The sequence below is a fragment of the Mustela nigripes genome, chromosome 15 (genome assembly GCF_022355385.1).
Source record: "Mustela nigripes isolate SB6536 chromosome 15, MUSNIG.SB6536, whole genome shotgun sequence".
NCBI classification, from domain to species: Eukaryota; Metazoa; Chordata; class Mammalia; order Carnivora; family Mustelidae; genus Mustela; species Mustela nigripes.
In genome coordinates this window covers 73,092,496-73,119,457 of record NC_081571.1, presented here as the reverse complement: position 1 = coordinate 73,119,457, position 26,962 = coordinate 73,092,496, and the positions used below count along the sequence as shown (strand labels likewise).

The following is a 26,962-nucleotide window of genomic DNA, read 5'->3' as shown; positions in this document are numbered from 1 at the left end:
GAGAAGAAAAAATTCATTTCTCTAGTCTCATTTTAGATAAGTAAGATTGGAGCTCTGGGTTTTTTCAAAAATGGACTTTAGGAATGAAATTTCCCTCTCCACCCCCCAGAGGGTCACCACTTTAAAAATAACACAGGTTTGTTCTAAATTCTTTTTAGTTATTACGAAACCAGAGATTTCCCGCATCCTATCATCATGCTGTGGAAACTGTTGTGAATATGCTGATGCCGCACATAACTCAGAAATTTCGAGATAATCCGGAGGCCTCTAAAAATGCAAATCACAGCCTTGCCGTGTTCATCAAGGTAAGGACCTCAGGGCATGGAGGGAATAAGTCAAGTGGTGAAATGTTCATTGTAGCAGTGACTAGTATACGGTTGGTGCCCAGTCATTGCCAATGGTGCATTTTTATGCTATAGGATAAACTTATGAACAGTAAATGCTGATTTCAACCCAACTTTAAAAAAAGAAAAAAAAGACTGGGGCCTAAATATTCCCCTTTGTGGCTTGTTTCTCTGCAGAGATGTTTCACCTTCATGGACAGGGGGTTTGTCTTTAAGCAGATCAACAACTACATCAGCTGCTTTGCTCCTGGAGACCCGAAGGTAACATGTGTGTTGCACACTGGTTTTTGTCTTCCTGATTGACATCCAGAAACCCGGCTGTTTCTCTGGGCTCATGTCACGGCTTCTTTCTATCCCAGAGGCATTCTTGTCCCTTCTTTTGGAGATACTTGCTAGTACTTGCGTTAATGTGTAAGACATTAGGGATGCAGTAGTTCTGAATGTAAAATAAGCATACTAACTGATTTTCTCATAAATAACTGAGAAGATTTCTCAACTACAAAATTAAAAGTATATGTGTTGCGAATCATGGTTTATTTAACATGGAGCTAGAAGTAACTATGTAGGCTTTCTCTGATAGAATTATCTATCTCCTCCCTAGCGTGTCTATTTTAAAGCTCTGCCTTACTCGTTTTTTTTTTTTTTTATTGTATTAAGTCTGTGTCTATAATTACAAGCTGCCTGAAATTCTTTTTGAAGTAGGAGGAACATAAATAATAAATGTTCTAAGAGTCAGTGGAGGACATTGTTTGATGAAATGTATTTCCAGTTTTCAAACAAGTGCCTACAGCCATTCTGAAAATCTGACGTAGTATACAGGACATGGGGTTGTAAGAGGGTTGACGCTAACAACTGGTTGTATGATTTCTAATAGGTTTTTAGGATGCTGTATAAAATAGTCAAGTGAGGCATTTAACTTTCACTAACTGTCGTTTCCTGCAGACCCTTTTTGAATACAAGTTTGAATTTCTCCGTGTGGTGTGCAATCATGAACATTATATACCTTTGAATTTACCGATGCCATTTGGAAAAGGCAGAATTCAGAGATACCAAGGTAATCTATCTTCACATACGTCAATCTGGGTCTTTTCACAAAAAGCCATTTTTAATAAAAGAGAATTGATTGAGATATGACATTAGAATTTTCTGATTTTTTTGTTGATGAATTCATTTTTTTCTTGTTAAGTTTTCATGTAAAAAAATACTGCTAAAATGTGGTATAGGAGCTTAGCTTGTCAGCAAAATTACTGGACTACAGGTCATGTCAGTGTGACTCTTTTTCATTGAAAAATTCCTTTGCTTAAATAGAAATCCATTTTACTTACTGTAGTTTATTTTTATTTGTTTCACTTTTCCTTTTTTCTTATGAATTAGCTTTTCTTTCACCAACTGTGGAGTCAAATGACACTCCTGTAGGTAGGTGTGGGGTGTGATGCTTGCTTTCTTGCATTTTCCTCCTTTAAAAGAAAAAGAATGCAAGTCATTGCTGAAATGCTTACATATGCTCTTTGTTTAGGCATTTGCCATATACTCGGGTTCGTTTTTAAATTCGCGATAAACCAGTGAATTTATTCTCACTGTAGCTAAGATACTGCTGTTAACACCCTTGGGAGGGAGCTGGGTTTTGCTCCTGGGGTCTCTGTGTCCTCTAGGATAGCCCTTCAAGAGGCACAACAAACAGAATGCCCTCCTTTACTCCAAAAATGTATTATTCCACCATTTTCATGGTCCTTGTCTATAGTGGTGGCCGTAACCTAATCACAAGCAACACGGCTTTTCACGTGCATTTTATGTCTGCATGTTGAGTCTTTAACTGTTCTGTATCTTCTTAAAGTTTGACGAGAGTAAACGCGTAGAGATTTCCTTGTCTTCACTAAGTCATACAAATCAAATTAGTCTGTCGGGTCTGTTAGGTTTAGTGCTATGTGCGTACATGGGGATTAATTATTTATACTGATAGAAAAGCAGAAGGAGGCCCCCAACCCCTTCTGGCTCCTTAAAAGGTAGTCCAAGTCGCTCCTGGAGAAAGACATTTGTGTCTCTGAACCAATGCTTCTATGTGTTTCCCTCTAAGTTTCAGAGGCCGTTGATTTAGGGTATTAATGGTTTGGGGGCCTGGGGTTGGCATTCGTGCGTTCAACACCTATTTACCTGGCACCAACCGAGTCTGGGCACACGGGACTTTGGGAGGCGGTCGCGGATGACAAGGATGAAAATCCCAGGCTGTTTTCCCTCAGTGAAGTCTGTGCAGTGTTAGCGATGAGGTCTGAGGAGAGAAAACTAAAGTGGGGCAAGTAGGGGTATGATATGAGCAGCAGGGCATGTGGGAGAGGGTAGCCAGGAAAAGCCTCACTGCTAAGGTAACTTGGGGGTGATAATGAGATGAAAGCCAGGGATTGAATGTCCTGGGTCGAGGGAACGGCTGGGTATTTGGCAACCCGAATCCCACCTGTCTCGTCTTACTCCCCACTGTTGCCCACACTTCAGACATCCCTGCCGGCTCCCGGCATCTCCATCATGGCGTGCCCACCCCTGACTTTCCTTCGCCTCACACAGCACCCCTCTGGGGGAATCGTCCCCTTCCTGCCCAGAGAGTCAGCACCTCTTCCGTGGAGCCTGCCGCGTCTCCTCCTGCCCCCTCCCAGGACCCCAGCGGCGCTCCAAACTTGTCTCACTCCCCTCACCTTGCAGTCACTAACCCACCTGTACTTGGAGACCGAGACCCTCTTCCTTCCTCCTGTCAGGGTACCGGGGGTCGTCCTTTAAACCCCTTGGCTGGGCAGCGAATGAGAGCTGATGCCTGCCTTGTCCTAAACTCCGTGGGGCCCTGTTGTTTGTCCTGCAGGACTGAGGGACGTGAAATCCGTCAGGTGCCCAGGAGACTCGCACACGCTCTCAGTCGACCATCGGGTTGTTTGGTGTCAAGGGGGGCTGCCCTCGGCAGGCGGCTGTGGGTGACCTACAGATAATGTCCTTACGGCCCTGATAGGGGTCCGTGTTCGTAGCATTCCCCTCCTCTCCCTTCTTCCCCGTTCCCCCCTTCTCTGCATGCACGTGCACGCACAGTTAAACCGACGGTATCTTCCTAAGGGTTTTGTGTGAATTCAAGCTGTGCACTGTCCTTAGGGTAAACAAAGTTTAAAAAACCATTCAGTGGACATGATTATTCTGGAAGGATGAATATTTTCCCTTGCTTCTGCATAGGACTTGGGGCAGTATTTTGGGTAGGTTGGGAAGTAACTAATAGGGAATCAAAGTCAAAGAAGGCGTCTATAGATTTTCCTCTAGTAATAGATTCAGTATGATTTCAGATCCCAGCTACGGCTTACTGACAGGCATATTTCAGCTTTGGAGGGATGCGTAGCTGCTTTTACTTTCCCTCCTTAAGTAGATTTTGTATTTCCTTCAAGCTGTTCTCTGGAAGAGCTTTCCATTTGATCGTTTAGCTTGCTGATGATTTACTGGTATAGTGTGGTGCTTTCAGTATTTCAGTGTTAGTTTATGTTCTTTTTTTTAACTTGCTTTTAGAGGTGCAGAAGTATTGAGTATATTTTTTTTATTTGTGTTAAGTAAGTTCTTCATTCAGGGACAGCAGAATAGAGGTTATATGTTAACTTGTTCATTTGAAGCACATTGGGTTTTTATGGGAATGTATAGCCTTTCATGACCAGGAAAGGGATTAATGAACTCAAGTAGTAAAGAAAATTTTAATAAACCATGTATATCTATTCTTTGTTAATTACATGCTTGTTACATACAGATTACTTCTCTAGAGTGTCAGTTAGACGGTAACTTTATTTTTTACCTTCTTGTCAATAACATAATTTCATTTGTAATGTAGCATGTTGTTGTATATTCTAAAAATTGGTACTAAAACTATTCACTAACTTAATATTTATGCAAGGTATCGTGTCTTCTAAAATCAAAATCTGGTGCAGTTATCTGGATTTAAATTTAAGAGTCTGATGTGGTAAGGCGTGGAGCAATATTTTAGATAATTGACCTTTGAATTACACTTGAAGCTAAGTCTAATCATCTCTTGACACACAGGGTGGGCTGAATGCAGAGGGTGGTTTTGGCTTTTGTTTTATTCAAAGTGCGTGATGGTCTCTGTAACTAAAGCAGTTTCTATCCTCATTTCAGATCTCCAGCTTGACTATTCGTTAACAGACGAGTTCTGCAGAAACCACTTCTTGGTGGGACTGTTACTGAGGGAGGTGGGGACCGCCCTCCAGGAGTTTAGGGAGGTCCGGCTGATTGCCATCAGTGTGCTCAAGAACCTGCTGATAAAGCATTCTTTTGATGACAGATATGCTTCGAGGGTGAGTGGACTCCAGTGGAAGGAAATATGGATTGATAAATGTCCTTTATTTTAAGTAATATAAAGAAAGTAACCCGTCAGAAAATTTAGTGGTAGCAGCACTGAGAATCATCTCTGTTTACACACTAAAATCTAGTAGCGGTATTTATTTATTTATTTTTAAAGATTTGATTTATTTATTTGTCTGAAAGAGAGAGACACAAGCAGGGGAGCACAGAGGGAGAGGGAGAAGCAGGCTCCCCATTGAGCCTGACTCGGGGCTCGATCCCAGGACCCTGGGATCATGACCTGAGCTGAAAGCAGACCCTCAACTGATAGCCACCCAGGTGCCCGCTAATAGCCCTCTTTATAGGAAGGATCCAAATACAGGAGTTGGCCCAGTGCCCACTCAGTCCATCATTAAAGGCTCAGAGCCATGGGATAAACTTGGCCATGTGCGTTTTTTTCAGAGCCATCAAGCAAGGATAGCCACTCTCTACCTGCCTCTGTTCGGTCTGCTGATTGAGAATGTCCAGCGGATCAACGTGAGGGATGTGTCACCCTTCCCTGTGAACCCCGGCAGTGTACGTAAGCATACATACCTGGCCGCAGCCTGCATGTGTTTCCTGCGGCTGCTGTCACCGAGCAACACAAACAGGGTGGCCAAAACCAACAGGTGTTCATTCTCTTGTAGTCGGGAGGACAGACGTCCACAGTCAAGGTAGCCACAGGGTTGGTTCCTTCTGGAGGCTCTGTGGGCAGAGTTTGTCCTGTGCCTCTCTCCTAGCTTCCGGTGCTTGCCCCAGATCCTTGCATTCTTTGGCTTGTGGCTGCATCATGACAGTCTTGGCCTCTGTCTTTACTCGGCCTTCTTCCTCGTGTGTGTCTGTATCATCTCTGAAGTCGTCTCCTTTTCTTACAAGAACACCAGTGATTGGACGTAGGGCTTCTAATCCAGGAGGACTTCATTTTGCCTTCTGTCTTAATCACATCTCCAAAGATCCCATTTCCAAATAAGGTCACATTTTGAGGTTCTCAGTGGACATGATTTTGGGGGGGGGGGGGGGAATACTATTTAACCCAGGACACACCGATCCTTTTTTGTTTGTTTGTTTGTTCTGCCACTAAAACCATAATAATCCATAGTACTCTTGATTAATTGCATTTCTGGCTAAGATGGGACCAATCAGTAAACCTTCAACTCTCAGGATAAAAATGCTTTTCTGATAGACCATACCTTGTAAGACGTAAGGACCATCTCTGAATTCAGCAAAGATTTGCAGGGAGAGGAGGTTAAAATGGAAAGCGTAGTTTTAATCTGCAGACTCTGAGAGCTCAATCCTAGCTCGTTCTCATGGTAACATGCTACGCAGCCTTGGAAGATCCACATCATTGGGCTAAAGTTTTTCTGTCTGTAAAATTAGAAAGTCAGACTTGATGTCAGGGAGGCCAACAGGAGTGACATACGGCCCCACCTTCAGAAACTGACCACTATAATTTATATCATCTTCGTGTAGTCACTGGAAGATGTATTAGAAATTAAGTTGCCTGAAGGGTGATCCCAGAAATGATCTCAATATGTTTGGGGTGGAGACCACCTGCCATTCATTTGCACACATGCTACCAGTGTAGTAATTTTCTTTTTTCCCTTTTGTTCTGGACCCACAAATGAGCTCGGTTGTTAGTCTTTCCACACTATGATTGTTGCATACACTTGGGAAATTTTCATGTTGTGTTTCTGTCCCTTTGGCCCCACAGGGATGCATTGTCCTGTTTTTTAATGCTATCTCTCCACCTCTGAATACATGTCCTAAATAATGTCGCACTGAGAGGCACCATATGTGTAGAATGTGTTTTGTAGTTCTGAAGGGCACTCATCTCACCCCATATAACATTGTATTTCACAAGTGTACTCTCTGAACCTGTCTGCTTTTCTGATCTGACTAAAGAATTCAGGGTATAATGCTACCTCTTTGTACATCTTCAATCCTGAGAAAATCACCAAAGAAAAGCCCCTTTTATGACAGAACTTCAAAATTAACAATTTCTCCACTGCCTGAGAGTGCACACGAAGCTGCAAGCTTGGACAGCTTTTCCATGCTGCTGTTGTAAGTCACTGCTGCTCATTTGGGAGGATTTCTGGTGTGAGAGAAAAACCAGTGTTCCATTTAGAAAGAGCATGGGAGGCTTTGTCTGAGGGAAAAAACAGTCTGAGGAAATGTTGGACATCTGCGCTCTGGAAGGGGAACATGCTAGACCTTCTGGGGCAACAGACAGTGACTTTAGGGACCCAGAGTGCTCTGCCCACACACTTGCACCCTGTCCACTCCCCGACCCAGGCCCTCTGTCCTGTTCGCTGAGTGCCCGCATCCCCCGCACAGCACATCTGACCGGCCAGGCTCTTGGGTCCTATGTCCGCACGTCCCCGACCCTTCCAAGGACAGCTGCTGACTCTGAAAGTCACCTTCGGTTATCTCTTCTCTCTCTCCCCTTGAACAGACCATGAAGGAGGACTCGCTGCCAGCCACGAACCCGCTGGTGACGCCACAGAAGCCTGGCCTCGTGCTGGACAACAGCCTGCACAAAGACCTCTTCGGAGCCATCTCCGGCATCGGTAAGGCTCGGCGCTCTGCTTGCCTCCCTCTGCTCTGAGTCTGCGCTGCCTCCCTCTCGCAGCGTGGGAGCCACGCCGACTCTCACAGGAGGCCCTCGGAGCCTGAGCTTCTGCCTTGCACGGTTTTTTCCTGCTTTTCGTATTTAATGATGGAAACCCTCAACTCGACCCTGAAATACAGACACCCCCCCCAGCCAAAATCTCATGCATTGAAGATTCCATACGCCTAATCATGTGTTTGTGCTGTTTGCTTTTTGTTATGCTCACATTAATTTTTCATTTTAAACATCCAAATTGGATTTTCAGGAAAGGAGTTTTTAGAAAAGGAATGTCTTTGCAGGAGCATGTGGGGGGATGTGGGTAGGATTTACTTGTGGTGATGGTGATTTTGATGAAATGTGATCGAGTAATTGCTGAGGAGATGGTGGTCTGTGGCAGGAGTACAGTTCTAAATTCGGTTTTCTAAAATCTTCTTCCCTAGAATATTTTTCTCTCTGACATAATGTAAGAGCAACCCCTGTGGGGAAGAAAACAGATGGCAAAAATCAAGATTCAGATTGAGTAATGCTTGGAAGAAAATGCCTGAGAAATGTACTTATTAATATTCTGACTAATTGAGCACCTGTGCCAACTGCTTCGTGAAGATAGTGGTGCAAAAAGAAAGTAGATGTGTCTTCACAGAATTGTCACAAACACAGATTTTTTTCTGTCTTTATTTCTGTCTTTTACTACTTTTCGAATAAATGAAGCATATGGCTATGCCAAGTGCTTGGGACACCCAGTGGGTGGACTTAGGTCACGGGACAGAATAAAGGGCTCTTAGCCTTTTAATTTGCAGGAGTATTATTTATTCTGATTGTGTCCTTTCCTCCTTGTTTTTCTTGATGTTGAGGTGCTGTTTCACGTAGGTGATGAAAGTGAGCAGAATGTAGAATCAGAAACCCCACACCAGTGTCCAGATTTATCCTACAGTACCAGTCTTTTAATCTTACTTATGCTTACATATATTTTTCAAAGCTGTGGTGGTCTCATTAGGTATCGTAAAGATTAAGTGAGTTAATGTGTGCAGAATGCTCAGAGCAGAGACTGACTTGTGATGTTTGTATTTGCCTTTCTCCTGGGGCCCTTGTCCTGTCCTGCTCTGCCCACATACCCAGCCACTGCTCCAGGGGCAGGAAAGGGACTCTCATGGGAAGATACTGTCTGCAGAGCTCAGAGCTCACAACACTGGCTTTAAGGTCAGACAGGTGGTTTGGGATCCAGACTCCATCAGTTACTGACTGCCCTGAGCAGCGTGTCTCTTTTCGTCACCCTCAGTGTCCCAGTGTCCACATCTCCAAAACAGAGTCAGGGCAAGGAGTGGAAAGCTCATACAATGTGTGCAGTGCCCAGCATGGTGACAGTATCTGACTGCCGTTATAACAAGCACAGTTCTTCAGTGTTACGCCTTTCTGTGATGTACTCTCAGTAGCCAATTTCATGACCCTTGGGGCCCAGGAATGTGTAGAAATCACAACTCCCTCACTAGTACTCTGTAGAATTTAAGACTCTGGAAATGATCAAACTAGAACAATGAGACAATGCTTTGACTCTGACTTTATTTTCCAATTCTGCCTCACCCTGTCAGGGTGTGGGTTGCCTTGAGAATGTAAAGATGAGCCGCTGGGTATCATTACCGAGACTCGAATGGCATTAATGACCTTCAGTAGCTCTGTGTTTGTGACGAAGTTATGAAAAGTATCTGAGACTGATTTAATCCCTTTTCGCTCTCTTAAATTTCAAGATCTGAATCCACTTTCCATAGGAATTCACCCTAACAGACCTTGTCTGTCCTCCAGCTTTTTCTCTCCTACCCCCATTGAAAGACTTAAATCCTTGTTCCCTTTTAGGAATGTCTTCCAGAAAAGCCCCCACCTTTGAGTTGGGTTTGCTAGCTTTCTGGTAGCTTGAGCAACTCTTTTTTTATTCCCTGAGGAGTTTCCAGTTAACTTGAGTCCTGGTGCTTATCCTTCAAGAACGGACTTTCTCCTTGCATTTCTAGTTAGTAGAAATCTCGTTTCCTCAGAAGGTACCTTCAGCATTGTTTTTCAATGTCTTTGGAACATGGTGCATGAAGATTTCTAGAACTGATTTGCTGCCTGGATAAATCTACTCCAAGATTATGTTTGTTTTTTAAAAAGCACACATTCTTAAGCCCAGGATTCTCTTTTCCACCTGCTCGTATTTTGCATTGGGCTGTCCATACAAAGAAGACAGAGGTGAACTGAACTTCTTTTCATTTTACTTACATGTTGTTTAAGATTTTTAAAATGCACTGGCCTGAGACATTAAGTACAAACACACACACACACACACACACACACACACACACACACACAATGGGAACCCAGTTTTACTAAACATGTTGATTTTGATTTACTGTATTTCCATCTGTTTGCCTTAGATTAGGATTCTGCTTCTGGAACTGAGCCTAAAACCCTGTCAATTTAAGGTCTAATTTTACTTCACTGAGGACCTCTTTTTCAGGATCATTATGTTTTACATTAAATATGAAGTCTGGTTATATTAGGAGGACTATAATTATACTTTGGTCATGAAGTGTGTTTTATCTCTAAGTATAGAAAGAGGCTCATAGTTTTTTCATAGGTTTTTACCTGTTCCCTGTTACAATCCATCACACAGTTTCTCTTCTGGAATGAGGCATCCTGGGGCCAGTGGCTTACACGTTCCAGCCATCACTTCCATTTTCAAATTCCCCTCACGCTTCTTTTCTTAATTTTAGTATGCTGATTCAGTTTCAGGGACGGGGGTGGATACACCTGAGTGTTAGGTAGAGGGAGGGATTAACTTAGAAGTGTTTCAGAGGTGCCTGGCTGGCTTAGTGGGTGGATCTTCCAGCTCTTGATTTTGGGTCAGGACGTGATCTCGGGGTGTTGAGATCAAGCCCCACATTGGGGTCTGTGCTCAGCAAGGGGGGCTTCTGCTTGGGATTCTTTGTCTCCCTCTACCCCTCCCCCCAACACACTAAATTAATAAGTAAGTAAGTAAATAAATAATCTTTTAAAAAGAAAAGAAATGTCTCAGTCCATGGCAGCTGATTTGCATCCTAACATATGAAAATGGCGGCCTGTTCTGAGGTGTTGGGGAATGGCGTCTTCCGTGTGGGTGTGGGAGGCCCTGCTTCCGGCTTGCTGGAGCCCAGCACCAAAGACTCCTCAGACAGCGTGCACAGCCAGCCCAGCCTTTCAGCTGGAGGCAAGCTTTGTGGTTCAGCATGGAAAGTACAAGTTTGATGGTCATTTTAAATCATGTAATATACTGAAATCTTACCGAAGCAGGAAGTCAGTCTACTACTTTTACTTTAAAAAATTCCATCGTTCTGGGGCACCTGGGTGGCTCAGTGGGTTGAGTCTCCGCTTTCAGCTCAGGTCAGGATCTCAGGGTCCTGGGATCCAACCCCACATTGGGTTCTCTGCTCAGTGGGGAGCCTGCTTCCCCCTCTTTCTCTCCGCCTTCCTCTCTGCCTACTTGTGATCTCTGTCAAATAAATAAATAAATAAACCTTATTTTTTTAAAAAAATTCCATAGTTCTGAGGTGGGGGCTGATTCCTGACTTATAGTGCTGCTTTTCACAGATGTCACACATTTTATTTTTAAATTTCTTTTCTGCTCGTAACTCTTTGTTGCAGAGGTTCCCAAGCATTCTCCGTTCACAGCACACTTATGGTCACAGTAATTTGTTCATTGAGTCCCCAGGCCAGAGTAAACAACCAACAGTTCTGTTTATTAGGTATTTGGAGCCACATAACCTAGGAAGTTCATCTATCTGAACAACTTCATCGGCATTTGAGAAAAATACACATAAATTTAAAGAAAAATTATTTTTAATAACCACACCCATTTTCAGTGGGATGTGTGCACGTGTTAGGCATTGCCCAGCAGCTCTATTTGGAATCTAATTTCTCACCCCCGTCTTATTTTCCTGTTCCATGGTGATTTTCACCCAGTACCTGCTTTTTATCATAGCAGCCACCAAAGACCTAGCTTCACAAAGATACAACATCATCGAGAGGAACGTAGTGTGATCTCACATTGAAACTGCAGTTTTGGGAAATGTCAAGCACCATCGTGTTTTTCTTGAAATTGTAAAATGTCCCGAGAGGCTCCGTGAGTTTCCTAGGGCACCTCAGCATACAGTTTGAATACTGTGGCTCATTGCAGGGTTTCATTTTTTGATCTGATAGTTGTAGGTGGATTTTTTAACATCTTTATTGCATTCTGAAACTGTGTGTGTTCCTTTCGTCTGAGGAATCCAAGGTGGCCTCCCATAAGTGAATTCAGGGTTGTGTCTGAATGTTTCGGATTATGGCCCTTCGTTAAAGGCGAGGTGCCTGAGTGAAACTCTTGAGCCCATTTCTTAACAACAACAAAAACAAGTGCCATAGAAGCAATTTCCCTTAAAGTTCAGTACGTATCTTCATTTTGTTGTATCTCATCAAGTCTTTGGTCTTCGCTTGATTTCTGTATAGCTTCTCCATATACAGCATCAACTCCGAACATCAATAGTGTGAGAAATGCTGATTCAAGAGGATCCCTCATAAGCACAGATTCGGGGAATAGCCTTCCAGAAAGGAATAGCGAGAAAAGCAATTCCCTGGATAAGGTAATTTCTTTTCATACAACTTAAGTGTTTCTTACAACTAATGGATTTAGCCTAAAGTAAACCATGCTTCGTGTTCTGGTGTTCGTTAAGGGTAACTTTTTATTTTTTTTTTTAAATAACTCAGTTAACCTGGAGTTATTATCAGAGTTATGATCAGAGTATTGTCTAAGGATGGGGCCCATTTCCTGAAATCTCCCCCATTCTTGTTTCCAAGATTTTACATCAGGGCAATGTTTACAGTGGAGGACCTTGAGGAAATAGTTTGGGCAGGTGGGGCAGGTAGGGACATCAAAATGCACTCTCACTTAGAATCCCCATCATCTGTATGCCAGAGAATACCATGTATACAGTTATCCATGCAAATGGGTGTTGGGTCCAGAGCTTGCTCCGGAAAGATTAATTGATCATCTAGGTGATTCAGGGATGAGACTTTATTTGAAACCAGCTCACACTGGTACCTCCAACACAACACATCATCTTTGTATTTAACATTTTTTTCTTGAAATAATCAAGGGTCTATTTGGAGCTTTGTGGGAATGGCTAAAGCTTGAATTTAAACCCAGAACAATGATAGATTAGTGTTGCCTTGGCCACTGTTTTCCCGAGTTACTTCAAGTTCAAGGCAAGCACACATACCAATCAACAGGTGAACCACTTAGGGATGTATTTCTAGTTCTCCGAAACGTGCAGAATGTCCTTCAGCAGCAGGTTGGTCATCGTACCTGCCTTTCTGTGGCTGACAGTGACACGGTTATCCTTCCATGCGGTTTTGGTAGAGGTGGGAGCGTCTCCGTGTGCGTGTGTGTCATGACGTGTTGAACTTTCCCCTTGACCGTGACTTGCGTTCATATGTAGAGCGAGAAGCTGCTCAGGAGGCATTCTGCTTGCATCATACGCAGTGCTGGAGAGGAGGAAGAGAGCTGCCAGTCAGCCAGGAAAAACCGGGTCACTGTGGATTTTTCCCTTCTAACGATCCCACCTTTGCCAGAGGAAACTTTGCATGCTGCACCTTCCCTCCCAGCGCAAGAAGCACTGGGTTCTCCCAGCGGCCCTGGCGAAGTGCGTGGGCGAAATGATGCATTCCTCCCTGTGGTTTTGCCACTAACTGCACCTGTATTTCTTCTATAATAAAAAACTCATGTACATTATTAATTAAACCTGATTACCATATTATTTTTTTTAGTTGCTGCCCCCAATACCTTGAATGAATGATTTTTTTTTTTTAATTGACCTTTCTGCTTTGGTATTTGCCAAAAACATAAAAAAATCCTGCTTTTCAATTGGCAATACAACTTTGACGATGTCAAAATCTCCCGTGACTTTAAATCAGGAGATGAGATTCTTTTTCTTGTACTTTTTTTTTTTTTTTTTAATTTGAACCCCTTGAACATGTAAACGTGCTGTCTAGTGGCAAAACTGCCCTCACCCTGTTCCCTGCACTTTCTGAAGTTTGCGGTGTTGAGCTAAGCCGCTGAGGGAATGGTCTCATCGGTTTAGGGTCTTTGAACAAGCTCTGCTGAGGTGTCCCTTTCTGTTCCTGTTGGGTACCCACCTGTCGTTTTCCCCCCAGTGGTGCCCCACGATGTCAGCTGAATGACAGGGACTCCGCCGCAGGCTTTTGTGGGGTACACAACAGGAGTGTGGATTTTATTTCCTCATTCAGACACCGGCCTTCTCCTGAGGATATGGTCGGTTCTACAGTGTCTTCCAACTCATCATTTCTGTTTGATCCTAGCCCACATCCCTTTTTTGCATGAGATCGTACTTGGCATTTTAGAACTGAGCTGGTAGCTCCAGCTGTGGTTACCCAGTTTGAAAGGTCTGTGCCTGCTGGCTTGTCTCTTAGGATAGCAAGTGAAGGAAGCCGACAGAGCTTCTGTGGACTAGGCGCTTATGTGTATTTGGTGAAGGTGTGTCTGTGGTTTGTCGACCAATGAGTTACACCTTCCAGTTTGCGTGATTTGACTCAATTCTAAGAATCTTTCTCTTCCAAAGGAGAAAAATGAACCTAATTTTGCTTTACCTAGAATAATGGATTAAAAAAAAAATCACCTGTATTTCCTTTTTTTTTTTTTTTTTTTTTTAGCACCAGCAAAGTGGCACTTTGGGAAATTCTGTGGTTCGCTGTGACAAACTTGACCAGTCCGAGATTAAGAGCCTGCTGATGTGTTTCCTCTACATCTTAAAAAGCATGTCTGATGGTAGGTGAAAGTGAAAATGTCAGTTTTACTTTGTTTCAGTATTTGGTGTCTTTTTTAAAACTTAGAATTGCTTGAAAGGATAGAAGAGCTTAAAAAGATTTTCTTCCTCATTTGAAATACATGTTAATTTACTAAATGTAGCAGAAATAAAAGTCTTAATTTGGAAAAAGAGTTTTTACTAATTGTTCTAAAAAGCGAGTTCTAAAATTTATATGGGCCATTAAAAAAATTTTTTTTTATTAACCTCGGGCCTACCATCATAATCCAAGAAGACAGAAGCAGATAAATGAGGTAGCCTTTGATTTTTTTTTTCCCCCTAAAAAAACAATTTCACTTGTCCAAAAAAACTTTTTGGCAACTTGCATAATTTTATTAGTAAGGCTCTTGAATTGGAATGTGTAATGTTGGGGGATCTGAGCATCTCTTCCATTTAGAGTATGTGTGACATTCCTGGCTTTAACTGGAAGTGAGATGTGATTTTTTAGTTTTCTGATGGAGTTAGTGGTATCATAGTAGATTAAGTTTCTCATAAAGGGTTTGACAACCACATTTTTTAATAGAATAAAGCATGTAAACATCCATGATAAGACACTTCAACTCCAGTTTTGTGATATAAGCAATCATTTGAAATCATGCCATGGTACAATGTCTTGTTTCTTCCTTGATCAGAAATCTTGTCGGACTTGCTGCAGCATAATCAGAAAGTGTCCTGTGAAGTGTATTGAGTCAAGGCAAAGTCTTCTGAAAACAAAATGCTGAAGGCCTCTCGTGCTGCCTTTGTGTAGTGGCAGTCAGTATGGGCCTTAAACATCCAGTGGAAGGCATTTCTGCCTGAGAATAATTTTTTTTTATATTAAGCTTCCATATCTGCCTGAGAAGAATGTTTCTTTTGTATTAAGCTTCCATTTCTACAGCATTAATAGCCAAACCTTAGTATCCAGATGGTAGGAACCACATACCTATCCCTAAAATGCTTCAGGACTGGGTTATTTTTTTATTCTGTCAATTTGATACTTTAAAGTAGCTTTTAAAAACACAACAAACAAAATAATTTTCCTTGAATGATGACCAAATAGCAAAGCACTGGGCACTTATTCAGGCATTAGGGTTATAAAGTTGAAATTCTGCCCTTAATGACAAAAGTTCTGAACTTTACATCACGGTGATGAGTTTTAGCCAGTTTTGTAATTCTGTTTTTCCTTTGCTGAAAGTTTTCCTTAAAATATTTTAAGTTTCAAATAATAAATAAGATCTATAACTAGAACATAACTACTTTTTTAAGGACCAATATTCCAGAAATTTTGCATCCTAGTTAAAGTTATCCTTTAAAAGCAGCCCTTTGGAAGGCCATGCACATGATTTAAAAATTCAGTGACCTCTTCAAAACAGTTTTAGAGCTTCTCTTAAAAAAAAAAAAATTACCTTCAAAGTATCAATTTCCTTCCTTTTATAATTTGAATTTTTGTGTGTGTCAGGTTTAAAAAGTCTTCACCTATCCCCAGAGTCATGAAGATACTCTTCTTTATCCTCTTTAAAATAGTATTATTCAAATTTTCACATTTAAATCTTAGTATCTACTTGGACTTGATTCTTGCGTATGATATGGGGTGGGAGAGAAAATGCCTTCAGAGTAGTTTAGGGGACAAGCAACCAAAGTCAACTGTGTAGCTGTGTAGCTACTCTTTCCCTTTTCCCACATTCAAGGAGCACCTTCTCCGCTTGGGCCCCTCCGTCTCTCATAGAGGTTAGTTGTCTCCCCCCCCCCCCCCCCCCCCCCCCCATAGGGGTTAGTTGCCCCCCCCCCCCCCCCAATGCCCCCAGGTCAGTAACCTCAGCCTCAGCCAATAGCCACGAGCAAGGAAAGGCAGCTTAGTGCTCCTTGGCTGGCCAGCTGGCTCTGTCTGATTTGAGCTAGGGTGACCACAGGTGTTTGCAGGTTGGCCCGTAGAGGTCCTCTCATACTCACTTTTCGCTCCTTGGGTGCTCACCCCATGAGGATGGTCAGTCTCAAGTAACCCGAGTCTGTTCCTCTGGAATCTAAACTCAGAATTCCTGAAAGATGGAAGCCCACTGACCCACCCATGTTACTGGTCTAATAAACTAAACGTGGCTTTTAAAATCAGGTGTACTTGATTGAAGTCCCCATTCCACCGTGATTCTTTAGCCTGATGATGGGGAGAACTGCTTGACTTCTCTGAGCCTTTATTAGCTTATCTATAAATTAGAACACTGTCTCTGATCCTGGTGGCAATTAAGATATGACAAGTGTGCAATCATGAGACCACCTAGCACAGTGCTCACGCATAACAGATTCTCCATGTAGAGCTCATGGCTTCCCCTGCCCCTCACCATTCTGGGCAAGCGTGGAGTGAAAAGTCCCTGGCCGAGCACCTTCACAAGCTATCTGCATCGCTGCAGACTGCTCTCATTCTCCTCAGGCCCCCGAATTCAGTGGAATTTCTCCCTGAGAGAAATCTCTTCACCGGTTTTTCAACCTCAGTATAAAATATAAGAACACAAAAATGTTTAACTATCTGGTAGTAGCACTCTTGGGCAAGTTCTAAAAGGTTAAGGGTCACACACACAGAATGATTCCTGTAAATGGACTTGTAGGATTTGCCTTTACTGAAAATATGGCCAGTCATCTTGATGCAGAGCAGATGTGCATGTGACTTCCTCATGGAGACGGTACCACATCATCACGCCGGGAAACAGGAAGTTGCATATATTGCCTGTTTGGAAGACTATTTGGCAATATCTGTTCATAACATTTGACGTGGCTGTTTCACTTCTGAGAATATTTGTCCTATAGATGTAGTTGGACAAGTGTGCAAACATCCTTATAAAAGAATAGTCTTCAAAGCATAATTTAATGGAGCAGAGCATTAAGGGGGAAAACAAGTAAATGTCTGTTAGTAAGGGACTGGCTAACTCGGTTATACTGCATTCATGGAGAGGAGTATCAGGCATCTTGGAGAAGATTGGAAGAGATGCAAGCTATATTACTGAAATAAAACTCAAAGGAAAAACAGTGTGTGCAGTATGTACACATCCATTTCTGCATGCGTGTGTTAAGAAGAGAGGACTTAGGTACATGCAAGAATTTTCAACAGATTGTTTCCTGGAGAATGATTCTGTATGAGGCAGAGAGAAAGCCTAACTTAAGATTATTTGCCTACTTGTATTCTTTGAAATCTCTGAGCCACTTAAGGGCACATTATATGTAAGTTAAAATTGTACTATCTAGTGTTAGGTGATGCATGATGAAATTAAAGTTCAAATGCAGCTTCTTGAAATTGAATATGCACATTGTGTCTGTTACCAATAAAGACTGGTCACTGTAGTTGGTTCTTTGATCAGCTATAAAAGGGTTTGAGGGTTTATTCTCCAAAATCTTTTCCCCATCCCCTGCTATATACAATGCACATCATGATTCTGACCAAATTAATGTTTACTTTCTAGATGCTTTGTTTACGTATTGGAACAAGGCTTCAACGTCTGAACTTATGGATTTTTTTACAATATCTGAGTGAGTAGTTTTGCTTTGCTCTCTGCTTCTTGATTTTTCTTGGCTAATTAAGAGGTGTGAACAATGCTATGGGGTTGAACTAGGAATGTAGTATATTCACATCCACCGTTTTTAAGCTCTTTCTCCTGGACCTGACCCCAACACTTGCTCTTGGGAGCACATGACTCAGTGGCCAGTGACCAACCCTAAATTATTAGATATGTGGTTGTTAGAGATGAGAGCTAACTGCTTATGTGTACAAACTATCTGAATAAAAGGACACAATTGATTAACTGAATTGGGTGAATGCTATGTTTCAAAGGTGAGTCTAATGTAGCTTAAGCAGATGTAAATATTGAGACGAAAATAGCTATAATTTTTAAATTTAAGTGAAATCTTAAATTTTATCTATATTACCTTCTTTTAACTCTTCAATCATTCCTTTAAGCTCTTTGCTTTAAAAAAAAAAAAAAAAGAACAAACAACAACAACAACAAAAACCTACCACAAATCCACAATCCCCTGGGTGGCTCAGTCAGTTAAGCATCCAACTCTTGATCTCAGCTCAGGTCTTGATCTCAGGGTTATGAGTTCAAGCCCTGCATTGGGCTCCACCGTGGAGATTTAAAAAAAAAAAAAATCACTGGGGCCAAATGATTTTCCACATCCAAAATTTTTTAGATTTTTAGAAAATTTACATAGAGAATATATTCTGTAACATCCCAGCAAGGTCTTAGACCCCCCACAATCAAACACATTATTGTTTCCACAGTACTATGATTGTTCATAACAACTGGATAAATTATAACTGTAAATAGCTTTATTTCTGGTAATTGGGGTCATGATTTTGCTGCCAAATATATTTTCCTAAACTCGGGCGAAAACCTGTAATCGAAGCTTTTTGCATTTTGAATTACGGTCTTGGTTCCTAGTCATGGTTGTTCTCTCTGCTAAGTTACAAGTGGGAGAGATTGATGAGATTCCGCACCAGAAGAACTTACTGGACGTTATTGTAACAACTTCTTATTAAATACATGATTTTTAAAAAAATCAACATTGTGTGTATATTAAAACCAACCCAAAAATCAGACATTTGATGTCTGTAAGGGACCAGTCCCTTTAGAAAAGCCAAAAGAGGGAGCTCCTTGCCGGGATTGAATGAGGACAGATCAGCAGCTGGGAGAGTGCCCCAGTCCTGTGCCTTCCCCCGTGCCTGTGCTGAGACAGACGGAGTCGGGGGCAGTCCTGTTTGTCCCAGGCCTCCCCAGTGGCTTCACCGCCCAGCACAGTACCGACAGCCCAGCATGGTACCTCCCCTCTAGGTTAGTGATTTTCTCTGGGTGAGAAAGACCCTCCCAAGAATTTCTGAATACCAGAAGTAAGAGGCTACTGGTAGATGTAAGGTTTATTGAATGTGTTGTTGCTGATGGGTTGAAATAAAGCAATGTATTGGAAACCATTGTCTTTTCCTGTTTCCCTAATAACCTTCCATCCTGTCTGCAGAGTCTGCTTACACCAGTTCCAGTACATGGGGAAGCGATATATAGCCAGGTACTGTGGGGGTTTGGCTCGAATGTGTATCATTCTCTGTATTACTTGGCTCTGAATGTGTGGAAATTGTCATCCGTGATGATTGGCAGTTGGAATTCTCATAAACAGCCGCGATGTCTTTGGACTGCTACCGTCAAATCTGGTGGCATCTTTCGCCTGCATTCCCACACTCCTTCTGTCTCATTTTGCCTCTTGCATATCTCTTGGAAGGATTTCCCTCCGTGGCCTGCTGCTTCACTGGTGTGCTTCCTTCCAAATACACCCCCGTGTTCTGTTCCTTCCCGTCCCCTTTCTCTTTCTTCTCCCAGCTCCCCCAGGTGTGTCTTCTCGCTCTTTCTCCTCCTCCAGTGGTTTTGCTTCCCCTGTTTGACTTTCAGAGGTCACTTTTTACCATTCCTTCTCCCAGCTACAAAGATAATAATTTCTCACATAACCATTTTTCGTTGCTTCTTCATGAAGGAAGGCTCTCAGTTCATCTCAGATTTGTTCAAATTTCCTTAAAAACCGTCTCTGCAACGGAGCCTTTTCTCCTCAGTCCACATAAGCTGTCCATGCCCTGCTCTTATCTGACCAGAACTCTCGATTGAGTTTCATACATCTTCACGGCCCTGCCCCACACCATACTCTCAGATCCATGCTGAGTTCGAGGGGAGCCGGAACCTCATTGCGAGGGGCACCCAAGCCTCTCTTTCCTGGAGGCATTTCTTCAGAGCACGTCTTGTCCTTACCACGTTGCCTGCTCTGCGGCTGCTCAGCGCGTCGGTATCTGTTTTGTCCGTGTTGTGTGTCCCGTGATAATGTATTTACAGGGTTGGTCTAAGTATCCTATTTTTCCATTGTGATTGTTTGCTTATAAGTAAACACATTTATATTTTAGGACAACTTTAAAATTCGGTAGTGATTGAGTTTTTTCTCTATAATTCTGTTTCACAGCAATGAAACAGGAGAGAGATTTTTAAGATTATTTGAATGTGGAGATTTTTACTTTTTATGTTAACATTGTTCTTTTCTTGGGATATTTGAGACATTTGCAGAATTATGTTTTATGTTCAATAAGAATTTGTGGGTTTTTTTTTTTAAAGAGTAAATTTAGAGAGAGCATTTTACACTTTCATCCTATTCGTATTTATTTTTAACTGAAACGCGGTGGCACTTGAAGTTCTCTCATTTTAACTGTTATTTTTTATCGTAACAGTCAATTATAACATTTGCACTTTTGAGTACCAAATGCAAGTATATACAAGGTGACCTTATACAGTAGCACCTTGCAATCGGACTTTACTCCCTTTGACTCTGCCCCATGGACCTGGGGATGTGGTATATTGTAACCGGAAGACACTGTGACCGGCAAGCTTCCCAGCCTTCTCACGGTAACTGTCACCCACAGCACAAGTTGGCATTTGGAGAGCGTTGTGCAAATTAGGGTGACGTGCCGCAGAGCTGAACATGGTGCCTGTGGGAAGCTGAAGGTTTCTGCCCAACAAAATATTTTAGAATTGGGTCTTGTCTAACTGTGAACTTATTTTTTTTCTTAATGGCTATAAATTTAATTTAAAAAAAATCTTCCGACTTTATAAGCACCCTGTATATATTTGCATGTAAAAGTGTGCTTTCTTGGGCTATCCTAAAAACGGATGGGCATAGGAATGCGGGCGTGGAAGGTGGTGTTGCTTGTTAGGTGTGTTGTGGAAAGATGTGCCCTGCTTCATAGAAAATTCCTGTGGTTTCTGCTCCATGTGACAAAGATCCTGAGCGGAGTCTGAACGCTGTCGGTGTGTGCCCTCCGTGGCAGTCCCGGCTGAGGAATACTGCGTCTTCTCATTGTGTCCCTCTGAAATCACCCAGCAGCATGTTGCCCGATGACAGTCCATGCATGTTCTAGAACTCCTGTTCTCCTCCACACAATAACACAATGAGGGAGACGGTTGGCTACAGGCCGGGAACAGGTGTCATTCCAGCACGGGTCTCATTTTTCATCTGCTCTGGTGATGGTACACAGTAGGAAGTTAGCTGTATGATTGCTAACCCAGATCACTTTTCTATTTTCTTTACTTGACTGCTGACAAGTTTAACAAAGTGTGTGGCTCTCCTTCCTGCCTGGGTAAGAATAAAGGTGTTAAAACCGCCTCATATAATCCCTCTCATTGCATGTTTGTTCTCTGTTTCTTCCAATGCATTGTTTTCTTTAAAAAAAAAATTTTTTTTTTGCTCTTTAATAACATGTATAATCTGAAAATATTCATGGTGTTTAGCAGTTTCCGAACGCTAACCTTTAGCGCCACGTCGGACTGATGCTCTGACTTTTTAAAAAGCAGCATCTCTAAAGTACATTCCAAAACTGAAAAGTTCCCTGCTTTAGCTTGCTTTTTGCTTCTTCATCATCAGGTGCTTTGCTATGAACTCAGTTAAGAACTGCCGCCTGTGTGTGCGTCTCAGGCCACGCTGCTCTGGTTGGCGTGTGGCCGGTCCCCTTGTGCTGTGTCCTGGCCTCACTAACCCTGCTCGTCTCGCTGCGGTGTAACAAGTCTAACTTTTGCTTCTATCCCATTTCACTCATGTTGCAGGAACCAGGAGGGGTTGGGACCCATAGTTCATGATCGAAAATCTCAGACATTGCCTGTTTCCCGTAACAGAACAGGAATGATGCATGCCAGATTGCAGCAGCTGGGCAGCCTGGATAACTCTCTCACTTTTAACCACAGTAAGTCCCATGACATACCATCGTAACAGCCAGCCATCTCATGTGACATCTCAGAGGGGAGAGCCCCAGGCCGCACCACACCACATCACCAACCTGACTTTTCTTCCAGCTCAGAGCAAGTGGGATGAAGAGCTCATGGCGAAATTCCCTTCTTTGGAGGAGAGTGACACAATGTGGAACATGGTCAGCTACGGCACCAGACCTAAAAGCCTGGACCCTTTGTCCCAACCCCCTCCCTTCAGTATTTTTAACGTAAACATTTTGACAGCCAAACATTCTCTGATATCTTTAATTGAATATTTGGATTTTCCATGCGCAAGTCCTTGGGACATCTGGGACAGGTTCCTTTCGTTCTTCCGAGGCCATGCATGTAATTGATCAAGTGTCCACATTCTGACATTCTAGCTTTGAATGTATGTTACTCCTTAAACTGCTGTGAAAACATAAAGCCCATGAATCAATTTGTGAGGGTGTGGAAAAGCCAATAACAAAGTGACTTTTTCTGTGTTTTCAGTGTGAGAAAGATATCAAGTGTGCTTGGAATTTCTGTAGACAATGGTAAGATTTAATCAGGTTGAAGTCTGCTTATGAGGCCGCTTCACTTGCAAGCCGAGACCTTTTTGTTCATCTTGCCTTCCTAACTTTGGGGCTTTCTAACTTCACAGTAGAGATTCTACCTACCAAAAAGTAGGAGCATATTTTTAATTTACTTTTTTCATATCACCAGAGGAGACATGACATCATGTACTGTTTCTAGAAACTTAAGTGTTACATCTCCTTAAAAGTTTTCTCAAAGCAGGAAACCTAAAAGACATCAGCCATGCAGCATTTTAAAAATTAATGCCGTCATTTATAATAGATACCATTTCTGTTAGTGTTGTGTTCTCTGAATTGTTTCATCTTTTCTCCAAGCATAACATAGCTAGTTACTGTTTTACATATACAATTACTTGTTCTCATGCCAAGTAATGCCTTTAATGTATAGCTATTAATATCTTCCATCATTTCTAATCATAAGAATTCCACTCACTGTGATCTTCCTACCTCTTTCTTTAAATAGGCTGGGAGTAAAGACAATATTCCCAAATGCTTTAAAATGGTAATAGTTCAGAGTAAGAAGGCTGAGGCATCAAAATACAGCAGCTGCCTACTCTTCCACCCCAAAGTTCAACCTAATGGGTATAGACCCTCTTTATAAAATTCTAAGCTTAATTTAGATCAGTATGACATTTGCCTGCCACACACGAATGGATGTTCATGACACATCTCAGGCTCCAATACTGGATTTTTCCACATCTTGTCTATTAGGGCTTTTTCTAGCTCTGCAGGCAAGGGGTTGACACAAACAAAAGAAGTTTTGGTGTTTTTAGTTTTCATTTCCTATTAAGCAAACAGAAATTAAATTCTCATGGTTCTGCAGGACTTGCCACACGGCCCCTGCCCAGACAGTTTATAACACAGGCATTACCTCTCCGTCAGTTAGAATAAATACCTAAACTTTAAAGCACTTAAAAAAAAATCAGTAGACTGAGTCCCCCACTCCAAAGATAATCATGTAGGAAACAGAAAATAAACAAAAGTAAAATGAGTGATCAACACATGAGTGTATAGCCTTAACCTACCAAGACAGACAGCCGCTCCTCCCGCTGCAAACAGATTTTGCAATGGTGGCTTGAACTGGAGGAGAGAGGCAGCTGGCTATGTTTTGCAGCCAAGCAGCATATTGTGAACATGGTTGACTCCCATTCTCTCTTCCGGCTACCCACAGAGAGCCCATCCTTCCTGCCTCTCTCCTCTTTCCTCCTGGAGTTTTTGCTCTAGTCAGTTTTCAGTGACACCATCCTCAATCAGCGTTTCTCCTTCTGCCTTCTCGAGAAACAGTGTGTAGCTGATTTCTTTTAGCCTCCTGTCTGCTCATCCCAAATTGGTTCTGGTGTCTCACAGTCCTTGCATCTTCTCCTGGAACTCGGTCTCCATTTATAAGTCTGATGATGTATCTGGGGGGCTTCAGCCTTTTTGAGCTCCAGATTGTCCGTGTGCCCAGAAGCCACAGAGAAGGCAGGACATACTGTATGTATACATGTGTATATGTGTGAGCATATATATGTATGTATACATATGTGATTTCTTTACACCAGTACCGAGATATTTTATGGGAAATTTGTAGTCATATATGTCTTTCTTAAAAAAGTCCTCTTTAACAATGAATACAGTACCTTCTGTTGGACCAACCAATATGACATAAATCCAGCATGTGAGAAGTTTGCAATGCCGGAGTCTAACATTTATTTGAGAATTTATTTTAGAAAAGAAAAAAAATAGGAAGAGGGCCCCCTCCCTATAAATACCACCTACATTTTTTGTTTTTAGTTTCAGAGGAAAGGCTTTGTCAGGCCTCAGTTTGACCACCTGGGGGCAGCAGAGGACTGCCAGAAATTTAATCCAGTGGCGTCCAAGTTTTAAGCCCCCCATTAGTAGGACATGGGAAAAGACACCATGTGCACCTTACATGTAACCATGGTGGGGTCTTATTTTTACTCTTGGATTTTGATAGGAAATAATGAAAATGATAAGTTCCACTGTGTCCAAATAGCCTTCACTATTCAAAAACACTCAGAAGATAGAGGTTCATTATGTTTGGGTCATTACTCAGGTACGTGAAAAGTAAATGTTTACAACATTAAGACATTGACCTTTTTATTGTAAAGTGCATCCTGTTGTGTATCAACAGAAGCTATTTGTGTCAAATGGAAAATTGAAAGTGAGAGCTACCTGTAGAATATTTTACATAAACCATGCTGTTGGGAGGGAAGCTAAGTCAGACATGTTTGTAAGTAAGTGATGCGTGTGCAGAACACATAAGATAACATTTTGCATTTACTTTGCTGTTATATATTGCTCTAGGAATATATTAAATTCATTTGCATGATAATTCCTATTTCCTGCTGGTACGGTAGGGCGCAAAGCCAGACAAGAGGTAGAAACACTTAAAGAAAACCTGCATTTGGTTTAAGAGAGAGTTCAAGGTCACTCGATTAAGTTGCAGAGAATGCGATTTCAGGTCATTATGGAAAAGCGTTTTCTAACTGAATTGCCCATTAGCTGCTGTGGGCACTGGGAGTTGGAGGTGTGGAAACAGACTGGTTGAGGACTCCCGGGGGATATTGTTCAGGTCTCTTAAACGTCACACTGGGAGGTGAAGAGTTAGATGAGATGGTTTATAAGACCACATCTAATTCTGAAATTCTTTGCTATCTATGAAGTGCAAGCAAGACAATGAGTATCAGTGATCATTAAATTCCCTTACTGTGTATAATACTGAATTTACAGGAAAAACGCAGAGAACACATGTATTCTTTGAAGTAAGATTACGTTTTGCAGGTTTTAAGCATGACAATATATCTCTTAAAATGGGTAAAAAATCGACTTAGATGCTTTAAAAGTATATACTCAAGACAGTAAATGAAATGTTTGGTGAAGTCACTTTTTTTTTTTATTACTCTGAAGCAGGTTTCCTTGATTTAGAAATACATTTTTGCATGTTTCCTAGCATTTCCGTTATCAGGCTATAACCTGGAGTTATAACTGAGCTACCTCACACCTGTGCCTTGCATATTCCATTCAATATGACAGTCAGTCATTGTTACTTCTTGCAATTGATGGGGTTTCAGAACTGAGAAAGTCTGGCACGATGCCTTTTTAAAGTCAGGAAATGTTTAGGGGTGCCTGGGTGGCTCAGTGGGTTAAACCTCTGCCTTCAACTCAGGTCATGATCCCAGAGTCCTGGGATCAAGCCCCACATCAGGCTCTCTGCTCAGCAGGAAGCCTGCTTCCCCCCACTCTCTGCCTACTTGTGATCTCTGTCAAATAAATAAATAAAATCTTAAAAAAAAAAAAAAAAGTCAGGACATGTTTACATTCTTAATAACCTTAAAAAGGACTTTAAATTACAATGCATGCTTAAACCAGCTGTTTCCACAGTCTGGGCTATATATCCCATACGAGGGACTATTTCCAGACACAGCTGAACATTATTAGATTGAGGTTTTCTTCAGAGAAGAGAAAGCAGATGGCATCACCATTTCCTCAGGTATAAACTCTGAGATTATAGACTCATTCCACAAATCATTTTTGAGCATATTAGGGTTTTTGTATGAGTCAGAGGTCAGAAAGCAAATCACATCATTTTTGCCTTGGAATATTATTCCTTATTCTACTGTCTACTCTTCGCTCATTTGTGAAGAAAACATTTTTAACAATAAAAGTGGGATGGAGATGAACAAATAGATAATAACGTAGAGGTTGATCAGTCTGATAGTTTGCAAAAGTATATGTAGTTAGTAAAGGCTGCAGACTGTGAGTTAATATATCTAGGGGACTAGGTCTTCCATGTTTGGGGCCTTCTTTTAGCAAGAAGATTTCATATCATTCAGTAGCATTTACATTTCTCACAAAATGTATTATTTTTCTGGATTCAGATTATGTGGGCCAGAGGGGGGGAAAAATAAACATAAGGGTAAAGGCACCTGTTGAAAAGAAAGTGCCTCCTGTTAGAATATGTATCTGACTTCAAGCCCAAACGTCCTCTGGCATTTGGAAAAGGCAAGTGTTTTTGTCCCTCGCACCACATCCCCTCTAACCGCCTGGCAGTGGGGAGGGGGAGACTGTTTACAGATGTGGTCGGCGTTATTCAGTCAAGCTGTTCTAGTAACAGGAGTTTATTAAACAGAGTAAGGTTCATTAAGACTAACGTAACAGATGACGTTAGCTAAAAAAGTCTCTTCCTTTGCCTTTGTGTGTTTAGAAGACTTGGGGATTTTAGAATAAATCATTTATCAGAGTTAGAACAGAATGAAAATTGTGTCCATGTGAGCAGTGAATCCCATCGACACCAAAGCAATCCATGATGTATGTGCCAAAGATGGCACGTCGAGGAAGTCCTTCTCCTCTCTCTGCTCAGCCTAGCTGAAGGTAGTCTGTGAGGGCCCTGTGCCTCAAGGCACCACGGTTCCGTAGGGGAAATCAGTAGGGTTAACAGCATTCCTTACTTGCCCTGGTGAGAATCTGCTTCATCAGCTTC

At 42.0% G+C, this 26,962-nt stretch overlaps 1 protein-coding gene across 26 annotated transcripts in view; it reads left to right on the top strand.

Annotated features, from left to right (window-relative positions):
• Positions 1-26,962, top strand: part of DOCK9 (dedicator of cytokinesis 9) — a 276,869-nt gene that overhangs the window by 202,954 nt on the left and 46,953 nt on the right. For 9 of the 26 annotated variants that reach the window (XM_059377669.1, XM_059377655.1, XM_059377657.1 and 6 more), the window contains exons 28-38: positions 159-305; positions 522-605; positions 1,287-1,398; positions 4,488-4,666; positions 5,115-5,228; positions 7,144-7,258; positions 11,788-11,921; positions 14,008-14,122; positions 17,585-17,651; positions 19,134-19,181; positions 21,746-21,882. In XM_059377669.1, coding sequence (XP_059233652.1) covers positions 159-305; positions 522-605; positions 1,287-1,398; positions 4,488-4,666; positions 5,115-5,228; positions 7,144-7,258; positions 11,788-11,921; positions 14,008-14,122; positions 17,585-17,651; positions 19,134-19,181; positions 21,746-21,882 — 1,252 coding nt within the window. Of the gene's footprint in view, positions 1-158; positions 306-521; positions 606-1,286; positions 1,399-1,718; positions 1,761-4,487; positions 4,667-5,114; positions 5,229-7,143; positions 7,259-11,787; positions 11,922-14,007; positions 14,123-17,584; positions 17,652-19,133; positions 19,182-21,745; positions 21,883-22,396; positions 22,441-26,962 lie in introns of all 26 variants that reach the window. The other 17 variants (XM_059377650.1, XM_059377648.1, XM_059377658.1 and 14 more) reach the window with 5 other exon arrangements.